The sequence below is a fragment of the Indicator indicator genome, chromosome 14 (assembly GCF_027791375.1).
Source record: "Indicator indicator isolate 239-I01 chromosome 14, UM_Iind_1.1, whole genome shotgun sequence".
Taxonomy (NCBI): Eukaryota; Metazoa; Chordata; class Aves; order Piciformes; family Indicatoridae; genus Indicator; species Indicator indicator.
In genome coordinates this window covers 8,392,415-8,408,918 of record NC_072023.1, presented here as the reverse complement: position 1 = coordinate 8,408,918, position 16,504 = coordinate 8,392,415, and the positions used below count along the sequence as shown (strand labels likewise).

At 56.1% G+C, this 16,504-nt stretch overlaps 1 protein-coding gene across 1 annotated transcript; it reads right to left on the bottom strand.

Annotated features, from left to right (window-relative positions):
* Window positions 1–4,442: 4,442 nt before the first annotated feature.
* On the bottom strand, window positions 4,443–13,323 carry NPTXR (neuronal pentraxin receptor). Its single transcript, XM_054387154.1, has 5 exons — window positions 12,751–13,323; window positions 5,916–6,138; window positions 5,573–5,817; window positions 5,068–5,247; window positions 4,443–4,667 (listed from the first exon to the last, which is right to left on the bottom strand). The coding sequence occupies exons 1-5, from the start codon at window positions 13,321–13,323 to the stop codon at window positions 4,443–4,445; spliced, it is 1,446 nt and encodes a 481-aa protein (XP_054243129.1).
* Window positions 13,324–16,504: the final 3,181 nt, after the last annotated feature.

Here is a 16,504-nt window from a genome sequence, read left to right as displayed (position 1 = left end):
GGTTGGCTCTGGCCCCACCTCAGATGGGGATGTTGGTGTGTGGAAACAGGTGGCAGCCAAAAGCAGCCTAGCCTTCATCTCCAGAGAAAGCAACTCACTTTGGGATAGCCAGATCCCTGTGTCTGCTGGGCAAGGCAGTGCCCCACACATGCTCCTGTAGCTGCTACCTCTAGTAAGATGAGTTGTGGCAGCACTAGCAGCCGTGCGGGGGTGTTCCTGTGCCAGATGCTCTGGAAGCACAGCGCGTTCCCCCTGCGAGCGCCACACGAGACTTAATGAGCCTGGCACCGGGAGGCAGCAGAGGAGGCTCCCCGCAGGATGGAGAGGCACAAGGAGGCAATTAAGGCAGCCCCCCATTGCTAGGGCAGTGTGGGTAATGGGGGCTTCAGGAGTGTTGCTTCCTGGGGACAAAGTACAGGCTGGCTTAACCTCGTTTGAGGAGACAGGGAGGGTGACACACTGTAGGGAGCCATGACCTGCAAGCCCAAAGCTGAGGCCACAGGTATGAGGGAGCACAGGAACTCCCTGAAGCCTGTTCTGAGGTGAGGCCCCTGGGGCTGCCCATGTCCCTGGGAAGGCAGAGTCTGCATGGCTGGTGGTACTCTCCAGAAAGCTGGAGGGATTCAGAAATTGCAGTGTTTTCTTTTCAATCCCAATAATTAATAGCTATCAGACCTGAAGGTATGCTGCTCTTCTTTGCTGCAAGACAAAGCTATTTGGGGGTGGCAGGGGAGCCAAGTGTTGAGCCTGGCTAGCCTTTGGCCCACTGAAAGCCCTGCAGTAGTGAGTCATGCTGTTTAGAATGGGAAGTGGCAGTCCCTTTCCTCTCCTCATGTGTGTTAACAGCCCCTTGGTGAGGAGATAGAGAGCGTGCAAGTGGTATCCATCCCCCTGTCTCCCTTGCCACCTCCTCTTGTGCTGAACCACCATAGCCTGATGATGCCTCTGCTCTGCCTGCCTCTTGGGTTTTCTTCATTTCTTCTTTCTTCATTGTTAGGTATCTGGACACAACACCTACCCCAACTGCACAACCTTCTCCACACCCTAGTTAAAATTTTCCATCTTAACCCCTCCACTAAGGGTGACTTTATTGTTCCTCATCTGTTCTGTGTATGATGTGTTGTTTTCCAGCTCGCTGCCCTCAGAGAGACTCAGGGCTTCTCCTGAGTGCTCCTGGTTAATTTAGAAGCAAGATGTATGTGTAAGTCATTGTAATTACTACTTCCAGCCAGCAACGCCATTGATTTGTTGTCTCCTCCACCTTTTAAACCCTGTTGCAGGTTTGCAGCTCTTGCAAGGCTCAGCTTACCAAAAATAAATGGTCCCATCTTGCTCTCCTCCTCCCCCGATGGATGAGACGCAGCCACCGCTTCCCGCAGAGAGCCAGGGCAGGATGGAAATCAAATATTTATTCCTGCTCATAATTTTCTGTCTCCCAACCAGTTTCTAATCTCTCCATAATGCCTTTGGTTCCTGAAATGCCTTATACTGAGGTATTTGCCGTAAGCTTTTAAAATGTCTGGGGAAATTATATCAACTTTTCCTCCATCCCCCTTGGTCTGCCCAAGTGGCTGTGAACCTCTGGGTGGAGAGGAGGTCCTCCTGCAGAAGCTGTGCTGCTGGGCTCCCCCTTTTTTTCTCTATCCCAGAAGTGACAGATCTACATGTCCCAGAGACATGTCTGGGGTTGAGATCATGCCAGCATCATCTAGCAGGGAGGTGAAGGGCAACACTGAAGTTCCTGCCTGAGCATCTCCTGGTGTCCCCTTATTTTTGCTTTTGTGAGGGGGGTTTACACAAATTTTGGCATAAGCTGGGTTTCTAGGCTCTGGAGGAAACACGTTTTATGCCAGTAGCCTGTCCCAGTGGCCAGGCTGTTTCCGTCTTTGTTCATCCTCCCTTATGTCTTCTGCTCTGGCCAGCAACCCCAAAAGCCCCCTTGAAAGGCTCCTGCAGTTTTAATAGAAAGGTCTTCTGAACCAGTTCCTTCCCCTAGTTCACCTCCTCCTAACCTAGCAATAGGCTTGTACATTTCTTCCTCTAAATTAAAGTGCTGTCCTTGCTAATTGTGTGGGTGCATGAGTAGAGGTCACTTGTTGAACCCTCTCCTGTTAGTGATGTGGGGATGAGCCTCTGGCTCAGTGAAGGCCTTGGGCATATGCTGCAGCTGAAGCATGTACTCTGTAAAAAAACCCACTCAACTTTGAGAAGTGCTGAATGTAAGAGCCCCAGATTCTGTTTGGTGGCATTAAATGCTGTGGTGGTTTAAAGGCTATGTCTTTCATTTTCCTTCACAAAGTTCGAGCAGAAACATAAAAGGAGGAGAGGTGGAAGCTGAGGTGACAGTTCTGGTTCAGTGAAGAGACCCCACCAGCATGCCAGCAATGGTAGGGCCCTGGGGAAAACTAAGTCCTCTGGCTTTATGCCCCATTTTCTCCAAATATTGGTGAGGTTGTGCCTTTCATAGGAAGAACAGGACCCACTGAAGGGCAAAAGCATCATGCAGACCTGGCCACAGGTTACTATAGAATAGACAGCTCCAAGAGCTGTGCCAGGGATGAAGCAGCTCATTCATAGCTAGGTCAGGAACTCACTACTAGTACTTGATTAGATTTATACCAAATGTGAGCTCCTTGACATCATGGTCTATCCTGAAGGCCATGATTTCCTGCTGGTTTCTGCTTCCCCCTTGTTGGGATGGAGGTTCCTTTTGTGTGCAGAGGTGCTTCCCCTAAGATCTCAGCAGCAGCCTCAATCCCACGTTGCTCCACAATGGGGTAAATGAGCGGTGCCTAAATGGTGACTCCATCCCTGCCTTGGGGACACCCAGACCCTTGTGATATTTCTTTAATGCCAGCTACCCAACTGCAGGCCTGCTCATGTCCCTCCAGGGACATCGCCCAGGGAAGGGGACACCTCAGCTGATCCCCTCCATCCCCACAGAGAGCTCAGGCCTCGCAGGAGGCTGGAACAGAAACGGTCACGTTTATTGTTCACCACCAAGGTTACAAAAGAAATGTCCTGCCAGGGGCACGCCTCGGGTGCCCCTTTCACCAACGTGCAGCAAAGAAAGCGCTTGAGCGAGGGGGAAGGGGACAGCTCAGTGGGAGGGGGTGCACAAAGGTCACAGTGTTTCCCACTTGGCACAAGGGCTGCACCGGCCACATCCTCCATGGTGAGCTGAGCCACCCCACACCTGGCAGAGACCCTGACAGGGGGTGATGCTGGGTGGTGGGGCTGTCTCCTCTGGCTGCTTTGCCTCCCCAGTGTGTAGGAGCAGCCATTTCCTAAAGCACAAAGTGGGAGTAGGGTAGAGGGGAGCACTGGAAGCTGGACACCACATTGAGCAACCGTGAGACCCCTGAAATAACCCTCCCACCCCACCACAGATGCGCACGCACACGCACACACACACTCTCACATGTTGAGATGTAGGTGACCACACAGTGTGGAAACAGCATATTCTCAGGCGCTCCACAGGGAAAATACCAGCCCACCCCATCACCCCCCCTAGTTCAAAGGCTGAGGCTGGTCCCATCCCTGTCCAGGAGCAACTCAAAGCAGGGGGCCCAGATGGAGGCAAAGACAGCAACCCCGTCCAGCACCTAAAAGGCCTGGGGAAAGACAGCAGGGCTCCTCTGGCCACCACCATCCTCTCCTTTTTATCTTGCTTTTGCTCCCTTTGATGGTAGTGCCACAGTCCTTCTTCCTTGGCTAGGGCTGGTGGAGATGCTTTATCCCTTTCCCCTGTTCCCTTGGTTGCTGATTGATCCTCCAGTTTGGGGGAGGGTGGATGTCAGTCTGCTTCCCTCTGCCTCAAAAGCTTGATTCCCCTCAGGCAGTGGAGGCATGGGAAGGGGTGCAGGGTGGGAATGCTGCCTCACTGACCCTTCACTATCCTCCCTTGGCCTCCTCAGGGCCATGCTTGAAAAACCAGAGAGGAAGGAGATGAATGGATGGGGACAGAGGGGAAGATGCTCCTGACCAAGTCTTTGGGCTCATTTGGAGTACAGGTTCACAAAACCAGAAAGCAGGGCACTAGAAATAAATAAGGAAAGGGAATGTGCTCTGGGATGCTTGCACACCGGCATCTCACCAAGGCTTAGGGCAGACAGAGGTCTCCTTCCCACTGCCCATTGAGGCTGACAAGGCAAGGACCCTCACCATACTGGAGACCTCAGTGGGTATGGTGAGATCCTCCCAAAACAGAAGTGGAGCAAGGCGAGACCCAGAGGCAGATGTGCCAGGAGTGTGGACAAGCCACACTGCTGGTGCAGGGGCAAAAGGGAGGCTGCCAGGGACCCACTCCCTCCCAGAACACCAGCATGGGAGGCCCAAGCGTTGCCCTGGTGAGGCTCGGTAGTCTGGGAGGGGAGAAAGGGGCTCCCTGCTTCGGGTCTGTCACCAGGCTCCTTGGTGCTGGGGAGGGGGCAAGGGGCCACTCATGCCTTCCTCCCTTCCTCGCAGGCGGTGAAGCTCCTCTTGCTGGCACCTCCGAAGACCTCCACCGCCTGGTCGTCCCACTGGATCACATTGCCTTGGATGTGGGAGGTGCAGTTGGCCAAGCCCAGGATCTCTGCCGGCGCCAGCATGTGGTCCCACACGCCAAACTGTGCCAGCTCCCCCATGAAGGCCTGTGTGGCATCAAAGCCGCCACCCAGTGTATCCTGGGGAAAAGCAGGAGAGGTGATGGGACGGGAGAAGGAACATGCATCCAGTGGGCAAACAGGCAAGGAGGAGAGGGAGGAGTTTGTGGAGAAGCAGAGCAAGATGCCCGATAGCAAAGAAGGAAGGGAATGGACTCATGGAGGAGGGGGAAGAAGACAAGGTGGGAAGCAAATAGGGGACAGAGTGATGAAGAGAGGGAAGAGAAGATGAAAACATGCACACATGGCCTGCAGGATGACCAGGTGGGAAAGCCCCTTGCCCAAACTGCCAGCGCGCTGTGCTGAGCGCTCCTGACTGTGCCAACCCCTGCCCTTGCCCCATTTGGGGGCTGCCCCTCCTGACTCGCTTCATGCCGCACCGATGCAAACCAGCAGCTCTTGGTGTTAGGCCAGCACATACCTGCTCCTGGCCCAGAATGATGATGCCCTGGGGCTTGATGGCATGCCAGGAGGCCAGGTTCTCACCAGCACCCCGCTGCTCACCATCCTGGTACGCTGACCACTTGCCATCCCGGGTGGTCCACGCCACGCAGATGTGGTGCCAGGCCTTATCCTTCAGGCTCAGAGGCAGCTGGGCAACCTTATTGTGAAGAGCAAGAGCCTGGCACTCAGTGGGACTGCCAGAGGACTCCTGTGTCCCCAGGCTCCTCACAGAGCAAATGATACACCTTCATGGTAGTGGCACCCCAAATTCTACAGACATCTGGATGTGCTGTTTATCCCTCTTAAAACCCACCCTGGCAAGCTGTCCTCCCCATCCTCATCAGCTTCCTGCCTCCCTCCTTCACCCCAGGCCTCTTCCTCCCAGCTCCCCCCATACAAGTACCTTCAGAAGCCTCATTTCCCAAGGGGAGTGAAACAGGGGAGCTGAGGGCAGTGGCTTCCCTCCATGTGACTGGGCTGACCTTGTCATTGATGAGCAGCTCCAGGGGGTTGCTGCCCCACTCCATCAGCACAATCTCATTAGCTTGGCTTGGGACAGAGTAGGAGAAAGGTGTGCCGAGCCCCAGCAGAGCCTTGGACTTCAGCCACATGCAGATAGTGAACGCATAGAGCTCCGGCAGGCTCTTCTTCATGCGGGCATAGATGTAGTTGTTCTGCACCGGGATGGTCACCTTGAAAGCATCAGGAGGGCTATAGCCTGGCGGTCCTGTGTGCCAAGAATGGGGAAGAGAGGATGAGCACCCATCACTGAGATGAGGGTGGCTTGTCCCAGCATCTCCTCTGTTCCCATCAGGCAGGACTCACCGTGCTCCAGCTCCATCACCCGGTTCTGGAGGGAGTTCAGCTCCTTCTCGATGTTGTGCTGCTGCTGGTTGTGGTCGGTGTTGGCAGCCTGGCGCTCCTTCTGCAGGGTCAGGATCTTGGAGAGGAGCTGCTCCTCCAGCTGCTCCATCTTAGTATGGAGGGCATCCCGGGCAAGAGCTGGGGTGTTTGGCACCGAGCCGTTGGTGCGGGCTGGCAGCTCCTGCTGCACTCGGCAGGGGAGGAAAGGAGGGAGAAGAAACGTCAGCACGGTGCCACCGTAAGAGGTTAAATAAGGACATGCCCAGCCTGCACCACTATGGGGAGCACTGAGGACATAAGCCCACATCCGCAGCAGGGGTTTCTGCAGAGCCTCCAGCTGACTCTGTACCTCTCCTCTCTGAGCCCCTGTTGAGCTTGTTACTGTGAAATGAAGCTTGGCTGCTCTTAATGACTTTCTGCTGCTTCAGAAACAGAGCAAGGGTCACATAGGCACTTAGGTTATCCCTTAGCTCTGCTCCTGTGGCAGCCTCCCATGAGGAGAGGACAACATGAGAAGCTTGGAGCTCCCCTCCTTACTGCTCGTGAGGGTGCTTTGCTTCCTTGTGGCTGGTGTGTTAACATCACCTAATGAGGCTGTAATCCTCTCAGCCCAGCTCAGCCAGCTTCTGGGGGTGTGTGCACATGTGCCAGGTCAGGCAGGTAGCTCTCTCTAAGTGTAAGTCAACCTCTTTCAGGCCATCAGGATGCCACAGAGAAGCAGGGCTAGTGGTAGGTCCTGCAGTCCTCAAGACATGACCCATCATTTGAGAACATCAAGTCCAGAACAAAACTCTTCCCTTGGTGCCTGGCGAGGATGCTCGCAGCCTGTAATGCACCCTTAAAAGACCCTAGATCCACCTCACTGGGTGACCCTATGCCTGCTGGAAGAAAACCAGACTGGAAAGGAGAATGTGTGACCCTTTGCCATGCTCTTGAGGTTTCTCTGTAAATAGCAGCCCTCTCCCTTCCCCATATCCTTGGGGTGTTAGACTCTGCCACAGGCTTAGAAAGATGGTGACCAACTTCTCTGCACTGTCAGTCCTTCCTGAAGGTGCTGGAATGGCCATGGTGGCCCCTGCTTTAGCCTCTGTCAGACCAATGGTTGTGCAGACTCAAGAGGGCCCTGCATGGCTGCTTCAGCCCTGGACATTCACATAGCTTGTCGTGGGACATGGGCTGATACCATCCCTGCTGACCTGAACAGGCCTCTCACCCCTGCCTTGGAGCTGGCCTGCAGGAGGTCACCGCACTCCTCTACGATTGTGGTTTCCAGCTTTTTCTTGTTCCCTGTATCCTGCTTTTCCTGTATAAGCAGGACCTTATGATCATGCACTCAAAGATGGAGTGGGGGATGCCCACCAGTGTCACTGCCAATCTTAGCTGTGCATCGTGAACATCAGAGGGGAGGGCTGCAGGAAAGCCAAGTTTAGCTGGGCAAGGTGCAACCTTGGCGAATGGGAACAGCAGGGAGAGGGAGAGGAAGAGAGAAGATGATCTTGGCATGAGCACAAATGGCTCCGCATTAGGCAGGAAGACACTCAGGCTGCAAAGGAGAGGGTGGCTGCAACGGCCTGGGGTCTCTGGCAGGGTCTGCCAGGGCAAACTCACAGGTTTTGCAAGAAAAACCAATGTGGAGAACAAAAAACAAGCAATAAAAGAGAGGTTGTGCAGGGGACATCTGCCATCCTTGACCACATGGCAGCCTTGACCAAATGCCAGTGCTGGGGATGCTCTCATAGAGAGCAAAACTTCTCTGGGAAGGGAAAAGCACCTGGCAAAGAGCATCTTGCCTTTGGTCTCCATAAACCAGGGAGGGATTAGCTGACAGGGAGGGGGCCTTAGCCCTTTTTATTGTGGGCTGGGGTGTCTTGGGGACCCACTAGGGCAGCTGGCTGAAAGGCAGGGCAGGGATGGCAGGAAAAGTAAGTGGGAGAGTTAGTTTCCATCCTTCCAGCAGGGACAATTCCCAGCCAGGGCCGCCCAAACTCGCACTCATATCCGAATGGAGCCGGCTGTGTGGTGGGGGCAGCAGAGGTGGGACAGGGGTCGCCTTCGCCTTTGTCCCCATCTCGTGGGCTCCAAGAGCTTTTCTCTCCTCAGGCTGCCGGCTGCGGCGGAGGCTGGCACGCTCCTGTCTGCCGCATGCTTTGATTGCTCGAGCTGCGGGTTTGGAGCCTACGTTCCTGCTTTCATGCACGGCTCCATCTGTTAATGACGAAAAAAGAAAAGGCTGCAAGCTTTTGTCACTCTCACTAGCCCCCGATAGCCTGCCCTACATTATTCAGTAGTGACTGAGTGCTTTTTTTCCCCTCCCTTTGCCTCCTGCTTTTCTCCCTGCTGCTATTTTCTTCATCCTGTAACTTTTCTCCCTATGGCTTTTCTATTTCTCTGGTTGCAGAGCGTCTCCTGATGCACTCCTCCATGCACACACATGCTCTCTCCCCTTTTGCTCAATACCTTCCCCCTCTCTGAAATTTTCCCCCTCCATCCCTTTCTCCAGCTGTCCTTGACCCTTCCAGCCAGGGCACCAATAGCTGGACCCATGCAGTCAGCTGACCCAGTGTTCCTCCTGGCCAGGGATGCAGCTGGTACCCTCATATGGCAGAGCTTGAGGGTCACCCCACTATCCCCACAGCCAGATCACAGTGGGACAGGAGACTGGACCTCCCCATCCTACCCCTTACAGTGCCAGGTGATCCTCCCAGCACTGGGCAGCATCCCCTAACCACCCTCTGAGCTACCACTCGAGCATCTTTTTCCCAAATCAAATTATTTGCAAAATTTCTACTGCAGGATGTGCAGTTGTTATCTGGGGATGACCTTTGGGGAGGGGAGAGAGGGGGAAGCTCCTTCTCCCCACCTGTTCAGCAGGCACCCGGCTTCCCATCTGCCGCCATGCAGGCAGCAGGGGAGTGGGCAGCGGGTGCGGGGGAGGCTCGCTTGATGCATTTTGGCCACCAAAACCGGCAAAAAAATATTGAAAGATGCCAGGTAATATTAATCACATTAAATGTCAGCGGCTGGCAGGGGGTGGGGAGGGGAAGGTGGGGTGGGCTGGGGCAGCCACATTGGCACGCGCTTGCCTGGGCTGCAGCCCTCGGTCGGCAAATGCACTTTTATTTACGTAAGGAGATCAGAGCCTCATTTACTAATGCACTGGCAAAGCTGGGCACTGCTGCTCTCCCTCTGCTGCTGGCACATGAGTGACCACCTTGGCTGCTGAGACAGGATGGGCAGGGCTACAGGATGCTGCCTGGGCATACCCCTGAGATCATGATGTTGAGTTGGGTGTGCATACACAGCAGCTCCATTGCCTTCCCTGGACCCTGTGTCAGTCATGGCCTCCCAGCTTGCCCACAGCTCCTCTGTGGAGGCTGCTGCTGCAGGATGCTCACTGCCATGGGATGGCACACCTTCTCAGACCCTGCCACCTTCTCAGAGACTTTTGGTCCCAGGCAGGAGTTTGGGGGTCATTACACTCCAGGATGGATCACTCAGGGTAGGGGGTCACTCAAGCATGCATCAGCCTTTTCCTTCTCCTCCTCACAACAGACGAGCTCACTGCTGGTCCTGTCCCCTGCCAACCTCATTCAGATCTGTCACAATCTGGGACTCTCCGACCCTGCTCTGCCAAAGATGGAGACAGGCAGCTCACTCCCATTCCTATGTCCTTACCCACAGGTTTCCTGCCAACAGCCAGGTCACCAGCTACAATGGCAGAGCCAGGCCAGCATGGCCACACACTCACAGAGAAGCAAACAAGTTCTTACAGCTCTGCTGTAAGGGTCAGGTCCCTCCTCCCACATAGCTCCTGTGCAAGGGATGGTGGATATGAGGAGGGCATCTGCACCCTGACACATCCCAGGGGGCCAAGGCATTTTCATACACCCCACCCCATCCCCTAAAACAGATTTCTTTCCATTTGCTGCTGCCATTAAAAGCATGGAAAAGGAGCATCTGGGCCCACTGGCTCAACATGCCAAGACGTGCCCGAATGTGTAGATATGAACACACATGGAGAATGGGAAAAATCCCTCAAAACCAGGAGGAAAAAGCCCAGCCAGGCTACTGCATACAAGGAAATGACAAACAACGCCTTACAGGCGGTTAGGAGGAAGTGAGAGAAGATGTCCCCATGTGAATACCATGCTGGTGCTTGCCCATTCCTGCCAAAATGGAGGGCAAAGAGCAAGCCCATAAGAGCCCTCCCTGCATCTTCCTCTGGGAAATCCTGCTGCCCTGCCACCAAAGTGAAGAATCAAATGACTTAAGAGGTTTTTTTTGGTGCACTGATAAATCTCGTTACGCCTCACAGCTGGGGCTGAGAGCACCTAGATTAGGTCAGTGATCTGCTGCCAGCCCCCTCCCCACAATCCTAGTTCCAGAGCCTCTGGCAGTAATCTCTGACACCAAACCTACTGCCCAGAGGGAGATGCCTTCCCAGGGGGCCCCATGGCATTTTGTGTCATCCTTCTCCCAAGACTAAGTTGCCTCAGACTTCACCAGTGCTTCCTCTCCTTCCCTCACTCCTGATGGAAGCTCCCTCAGAGAGCTTCTGGCATGCACTTGGCTACCCCTGGACTGTCCCCATCCAGGTCACCTTTTGGAATGATCACCACTGCCCTTTAGGAGAGTTCCTGGGGCTGGAGGTGCCCCACCCCAACCCCATCCCATGAGGCACCCCAGGAAGATTCCCTGGGCTGATTGAGCCATGGGGGGTGGAGAAGCATAGGTGTCCACTCACATGTTGAGGGACAAAGGCAAGGTGGAGAGAGAGGCTACAGGCATCCATCACTGCAGGGTTGAGGTGTGGCCCCAGGGTGCAGCTGGCTGGGCTGCAGCTGTCACCAGGCTGCCCCAGGCGATGTTACATCAGGCTGGAGCCAGGGCATCCAAAGTCCAGCCCACCTGTGACATGCTGCCCTATTTCCTGAGCTGGCAGAGCTCACTGAGCCACGAGGTCTTGGATCTCCCCTGCAGAGTATCCTTGGGACGCTAAGGTCCCCATCAGCACAAAAAGGAACATTTTTTTATGAAAGCACTGCTTGTCTTCTTCATCAGTAATGTGTGTGAGCCTTGACCCAGCATCAATTCATGCTCCCAGGCAAATGTCAAAGCCTGCTCCAGCCTCTGTGAGCTTCACCTTTCTCCACCCCAAACCTCCTGTGTTTGCCAGAAATCCCAGAAGAGGGGCCATGACAGCCCCTCATGGAAGGTGGAGAGAGTGGCTCTGAATGCTGGCTGAGATTCAAACTGATGTGCCAGGCACTCTCCCCCCGTGCATTGCCCAGTCCTCCTGCACATGCAGGTACGTGCATGGAGGAGCCTTTTTATTCCCCTGTTGTTTGTTACCCCTGTTGTGTGATCCTGCTTGTGGGAATCCATTTGGGACTGCAGGGGGTTTTCAGGGTGCCTCTGTCCCTCTCCTTGGCCGGTTTGGGCTCTGGGCATTGTGTCCAACCTCTCCCCATGTGTGCCTCTTTGCCTGTTTTTCTGCATGTGTGTGCATTGCCCTGGCAGTGCACCTGGCACAGGCACTTCTTCCAGTCTTCAGCTCTTTCCTTTTCAATGTGCATGTGTTATCCTGCCTCTCCTTGTCTTTCTGTCCCTGCTCCCATCTCCATCTATTACCATAACTTCCTCTCTCAGCCTCATTTCTCAGTCCTTGACCTCAATGGCTCTGAATTTCCCACCCATGGCCTGCTGCTACTGCACCCACATGGCTGTAATGAGAGAGCAGAAGGGCAAAGCTGGGGAGAGGGACACCGTGGGGTGCTGCCTCACCCCTCTCCCATGTCTGTGCTCCAGGGAGGAATGGAGAGGGCAGCATGGAACCAAATGGGAAGATAAGGAGGTTGAGGTCCTTGCAGGTAATGCTGGCTCCTGGGAGACCTCAGGGGACAGCACAACCCTCAGAAAAGATGGAACATATGGAGCAAACCCCCCAGGGAAACCAGACAAATCCCTTTTGGCAGCTCTTGCATGCACAAACCATTGGTCCAGCCTATCCTGCAAAATCTCCCAAGGTCCACAAGAAAGCTGAGCTCGTATCTGCCCAGCACTGACACAGACATGCACTCCATGATGGGGCCCATAGCAAGCATCATGGTAGAGTCCTTGGTGCTGCTGGCTTGTGGCTGGGCTAGGGCTGAGCCTGCTGGGCACACATTACGTGGCTGGTACAGACTGGGAACCAAGGGTCTGCAACACAAGCACCACCAGCCTGATGCCACAGTGATGGGCACCGCAAGGGGCTCCATCTGTTCCCTTCTCACAACAGTGCCTCCAAACCACGCAGGGAAGGGGCATTGGACTTGCAGTGAGTGGCACTGCACTTTGCTTTGCAAGAAGTCCCATTCATAACGGCAATGGCATCAGGTGGGATTTGCCTTTCTGCTAAAGGGCTGGATCCATCCCGGAGCTGGCCAGCCTGCTCCAGTGGAGGCTTTGGCTGATGTTACAGGGCAAGAGAGGTGCCCTACCTGGATTCACACGGGGTGGGGGGAAAAGGCAGTACTGGGCCCTTGGGACCACCCGTGTAGAGGAAAGTGTGGGGCTAAGGGTGAGCCCCTTGCCTCTAGGCTGAGACACTTGCCCTGGGGAAGAGCAGGGCAAGGACAATCCTTGTGAAGCCTTGTGATAGGGGATGAGCTGGTTCAAGGGTGTGTGTGGCTGCGGGCCCGGGGAACGGCATGTGTGGGAGCACCATCCCGGGAGCACATTCCCCGCCCCGGCCCCTGAAAGCATCTTCTCCCAGGAGCATCCATCCCAGACCCCTGGGAGCATCCCCTCGCACCTCTATCCGTTCGATGCGGTCCTGGAGGGCGCGGACAGCCTCCTCCAGCTCTCGCACGGCGGGCGGCTCGGCGGGTGGGTGACCCATGGTGCCGGGGCGCGGGGCGGCGCGGAGCCCGGCGGCGGCGGGAGCAGCGGCAGGGCTTCGCAGGCCGCCTTCACAGCGGCTGAGCTTGCCGGTGAGCTCCCGGATGGTCTCCTGGTCCATACGGATCCGCTCCTTCTGCTCCAGCGCCGTGCGGCGCAGCTGGGCCGCCGCGCTCCGCAGCGCCAGCAGCTCCTCGGGGCCGGGACTGGCGGCGGGGCCGCTGCCGGTGGCCGGGCACTCGGCGCTCAGCGGTGTGCAGACGAAGCGGCTGAATAGCGGCGGCTGCGGCCCCCCGGGCAGGCGGGGCCCGGCGCTAGCCAGAGCCTCGGCGGGGCCGTGAAGAGCTCCCAGCCCCTTGTCGGCGGCGGGCAGGAGCGCGGCGGCGGCCGAGTCATTGTCGGCGGCGGGGGGCGCGGCGGGAGCGGCGGTGCCGGCCGGGTGGACGCTGGCGATGATGCAGATGATGGCCCCCAGGAAAGCCAGCATGCCCGCCGCCAGCAGCACAGCCAGAAACTTCAGGGTGGCAGCGGCGTGGGGGCCCCGAGCCCGCGGACAGCGAGAAAATAAAGGGAGAGGGGACGGAGGGGAGGACGAAGGACGGACAGAAGAACGAGCGGACAGCCTGGAGGGAGCCCGCGTGGAAGGACGGTACCGGCAGCAGCACCGGCACCGAGGCCCCGGCCCGCCGCTCCGCGCTTATATCTGCCGGGCGGTGCCGACCGCACCGCACCGCCTCCGCCCCCGCCCCGGCCCTGGCTCAGCTGTGCAGCCCCGCCCGGCCCTGCACCTCTTAGGGACACTTCGTCAAAGCATCCCTCCTCGGGCTGCGAGTGAGAGGGGCCCGGGCGGGGAGCGGGCAAGGGGCGCCGACGAGGGGAGGAGCGGGCAGAGACGGGGAGCACCCAGGAGCACCCGGGGAGGGGGCAGCGAGCAGCGGGCAGCCTGAGCTCAGATTCTCTGAGACCGGCCCGGCCGGAGCCCTCGGCGAGGGGATGCTACTCTGCTGTAGCCCAAGGGAGGACTTTTCCCCTGCGAGGCTGGAAGTAAAGTGCCTCTGGTTCAACACCTTGCAAACCGGCGTCCCCCAGGACGTCTCAGGCTGCTGACAGCCCTTTCCCTCCTGGCTTTCTCCTAAAATTAAACTACCAACCTTCCCGTTATTGGAAATGTCTCCTGTATGAGGGCAGCAGGGTGGCTGTTTTGCTCTCCTACCCCAGCCACAACAGTTGCAGAGAGCAGGGGTGGGATGCCTCACCCTCTGCTCCACACTCCCATGCCATCCATTTGAAAAATACATTTAATCAATCTTCCCCTCAAAAAGAAGATACTTCAGACACCCACTTTCTCCTTGGTCTGACAGCATGCTCACCTGTCTGACACCAGCCATGCTGTGCCCTCTCCCTCTCCTGGCATGCCAGGGCCTCAGCTATGCAGCCCAGCCCAGTAAAGAGGAGGGAAATCAAACAAAACCAATTTTCATCGATAGGAAATCCTTCTGAGCCAGCAGGGTGTGTTTAAGGCAGCTCCAGCTCTGGATATGAAACACCAGTAAAGATTACATCTTCTACCCCCCAGGCATGTGTGAGTGGATAGCTACAAAGGCTCCTCAAATTTGGCTTTGCATGAGCAGGATGCCACCTGCACAGCACAGTCACTCTCAGTCCCACAAAATTCTCATCTTGGATCTAGCGAGAGGCCTTGTATGGCTTGCAGTGCTGGGAGGCTGTGGTGAGAAGGTGAGGATGTCTGATGGGGTGGTTTAAAGAAAAAGGAGAGATGAAGGGAACCACAAGGAGAGAAAGGTAGACATAGAGAGGGGATGTGGAGAAAGCCCAGTGACAGGCATCTGGCCAGCAAGTCCTCCAGGCTGCTTGATACGCTGGGACAAGTGGACACTGTGCAGGATGCAAAAGATATGGAAGCCTGCACCCTGCAGCACAAAGGGAGGTCACCAGCCTCTGACCTGCCCCTTCCTAGTGGTGGCAGAGACTGTACCCCATGTGTCATGTCTGCCTGCAGCCTGCCCATCCCTTTCAGCAGCCAGGCAGGAGCAGATTCAAAACAAACCCATGTGGGCACTGGACCAGCTCTTCCTGCAGCAGATCAGGGTGAGAGGGACATCTTTTACCTGCAAGCCTTCAAAAAAAAAAAAAAAATGCCATGCACCTCTATGAGGCTTTTCAGGTTCCAGGCTGGAGGAAGCAATGCTATGCTGGAGGCTTTGTACTGGCCTGGCCTGGCCATCCAGATTTTATTGCCAAAGGCTGCAGGACCACAGCGGTGAGGTTTATGCCTCTGGCTGACACTGCTCTGGCACTGAGTGGGATGGGTGAGCCCCTCCATACCAGCTCAGACCTACTCACTCAGAAGGTGGAAGAGTTGAGTGCTGCAGCAGGGCAGGGCTCACTGCTCCTGGGGTCCCAATCTCTCCCTCATCAGGGACCAGAGAAAAAGCAGCAGCAAAACCAGATTTTCACAGGGGGTGATGACTCAGACTGGTGAGTAGCCAGAGCAGCCTCCCGTGAATAACAATTCAAAGATGCCCAGTGGGCAGCCAGCTCCATGGGCAAGGACACAGTGGTGCTGAAACCCTGCCCTCCTGTAGGAAGTGGGGTGGGAGGAAGCGATAAGGGTGCACACTCTGGGGAGCCCAGTTTTGATCAGGATTGGCAGCAGAAGCTGGTTTTAAGAAGTGCTCACAGATTCAGCCCACAGGGACAGGGACCAAGAGATGAAGGGATTTTCTTCCATCTCATTAACACCCAAATGGCGTCTCAGGCTGGCAGCTGTCCCCAAGGTGGGCCAAGTCCATCTCACTTGGGGATCTCCACATAGTGTGGAAATCTTGGCTTCTTTCATTTTCTGGCCTCACAGCCCAGCAGCTGTGGCTTGCATCACCTCACCCTGGCTATAGGCTCTCTCTGCACCAGCACACTCACACAGGGACCACACTGAGTGTCTGTCAAGGTTGGTGTCTACCTCTCCAGCCTTGCTCCAGCTCTAGACTGTGGGTCAGAGGTGGCATCATTTACTGTACTCTGGTGCAGCCAAAAATCTGCTCACCCCTCAGCAAAACCAGGGCAGAGGGAAGAGGGTGAGAGTGCCACCCCACAGGCATTTTGGCAAGCAGCCAAGGCAAGGAGAGCACAATGGCACAAGGAGAATGGTGCTGCACCTTGGCCACAACGGCACAAGGAGAAAGGCACTGCACCTTGGCCACAATGGCACAACATGAATGGCACCACACCTTGGCCACAACGGCACAATGTGAACAGCACCGCACCCTGGCCACAATGGCACAACGTGAATGGCACCGCACCCTGGCCACAACGGCACAACGTGAATGGCACCGCACCTTGGCCACAACAGCACAATGTGAATGGCACCGCACCCTGGCCACAACGGCACAACGTGAATGGCACCGCACCTTGGCCACAATGGCACAAGGAGAATGGCACCGCACCCTGGCCACAACGGCACAACGTGAATGGCACCGCACCCTGGCCACAATGGCACAACGTGAATGGCACCGCACCCTGGCCACAACGGCACAACGTGAATGACACCGCACCCTGGCCACAACGGCACAACGTGAATGACACCTCATCCTGGCCACAACGGCACAATGTGAATGACACTGCACCCTGGCCACAACGGCACAACGTGA

Coding starts and splice junctions, on each gene's coding strand:
- NPTXR (XM_054387154.1), bottom strand. CDS start 13,323: ATGCTGGCTTTCCTGGGGGCCATCATCTGCATCATCGCCAGCGTCCAC. Junction 6,139..12,750: donor ACCGCATCGAACGGATAGAG/GTGCGAGGGGAT, acceptor TGCCGAGTGCAG/CAGGAGCTGCCAGCCCGCAC. Junction 4,668..5,067: donor TCATTCTGGGCCAGGAGCAG/GTATGTGCTGGC, acceptor GCTTTTCCCCAG/GATACACTGGGTGGCGGCTT.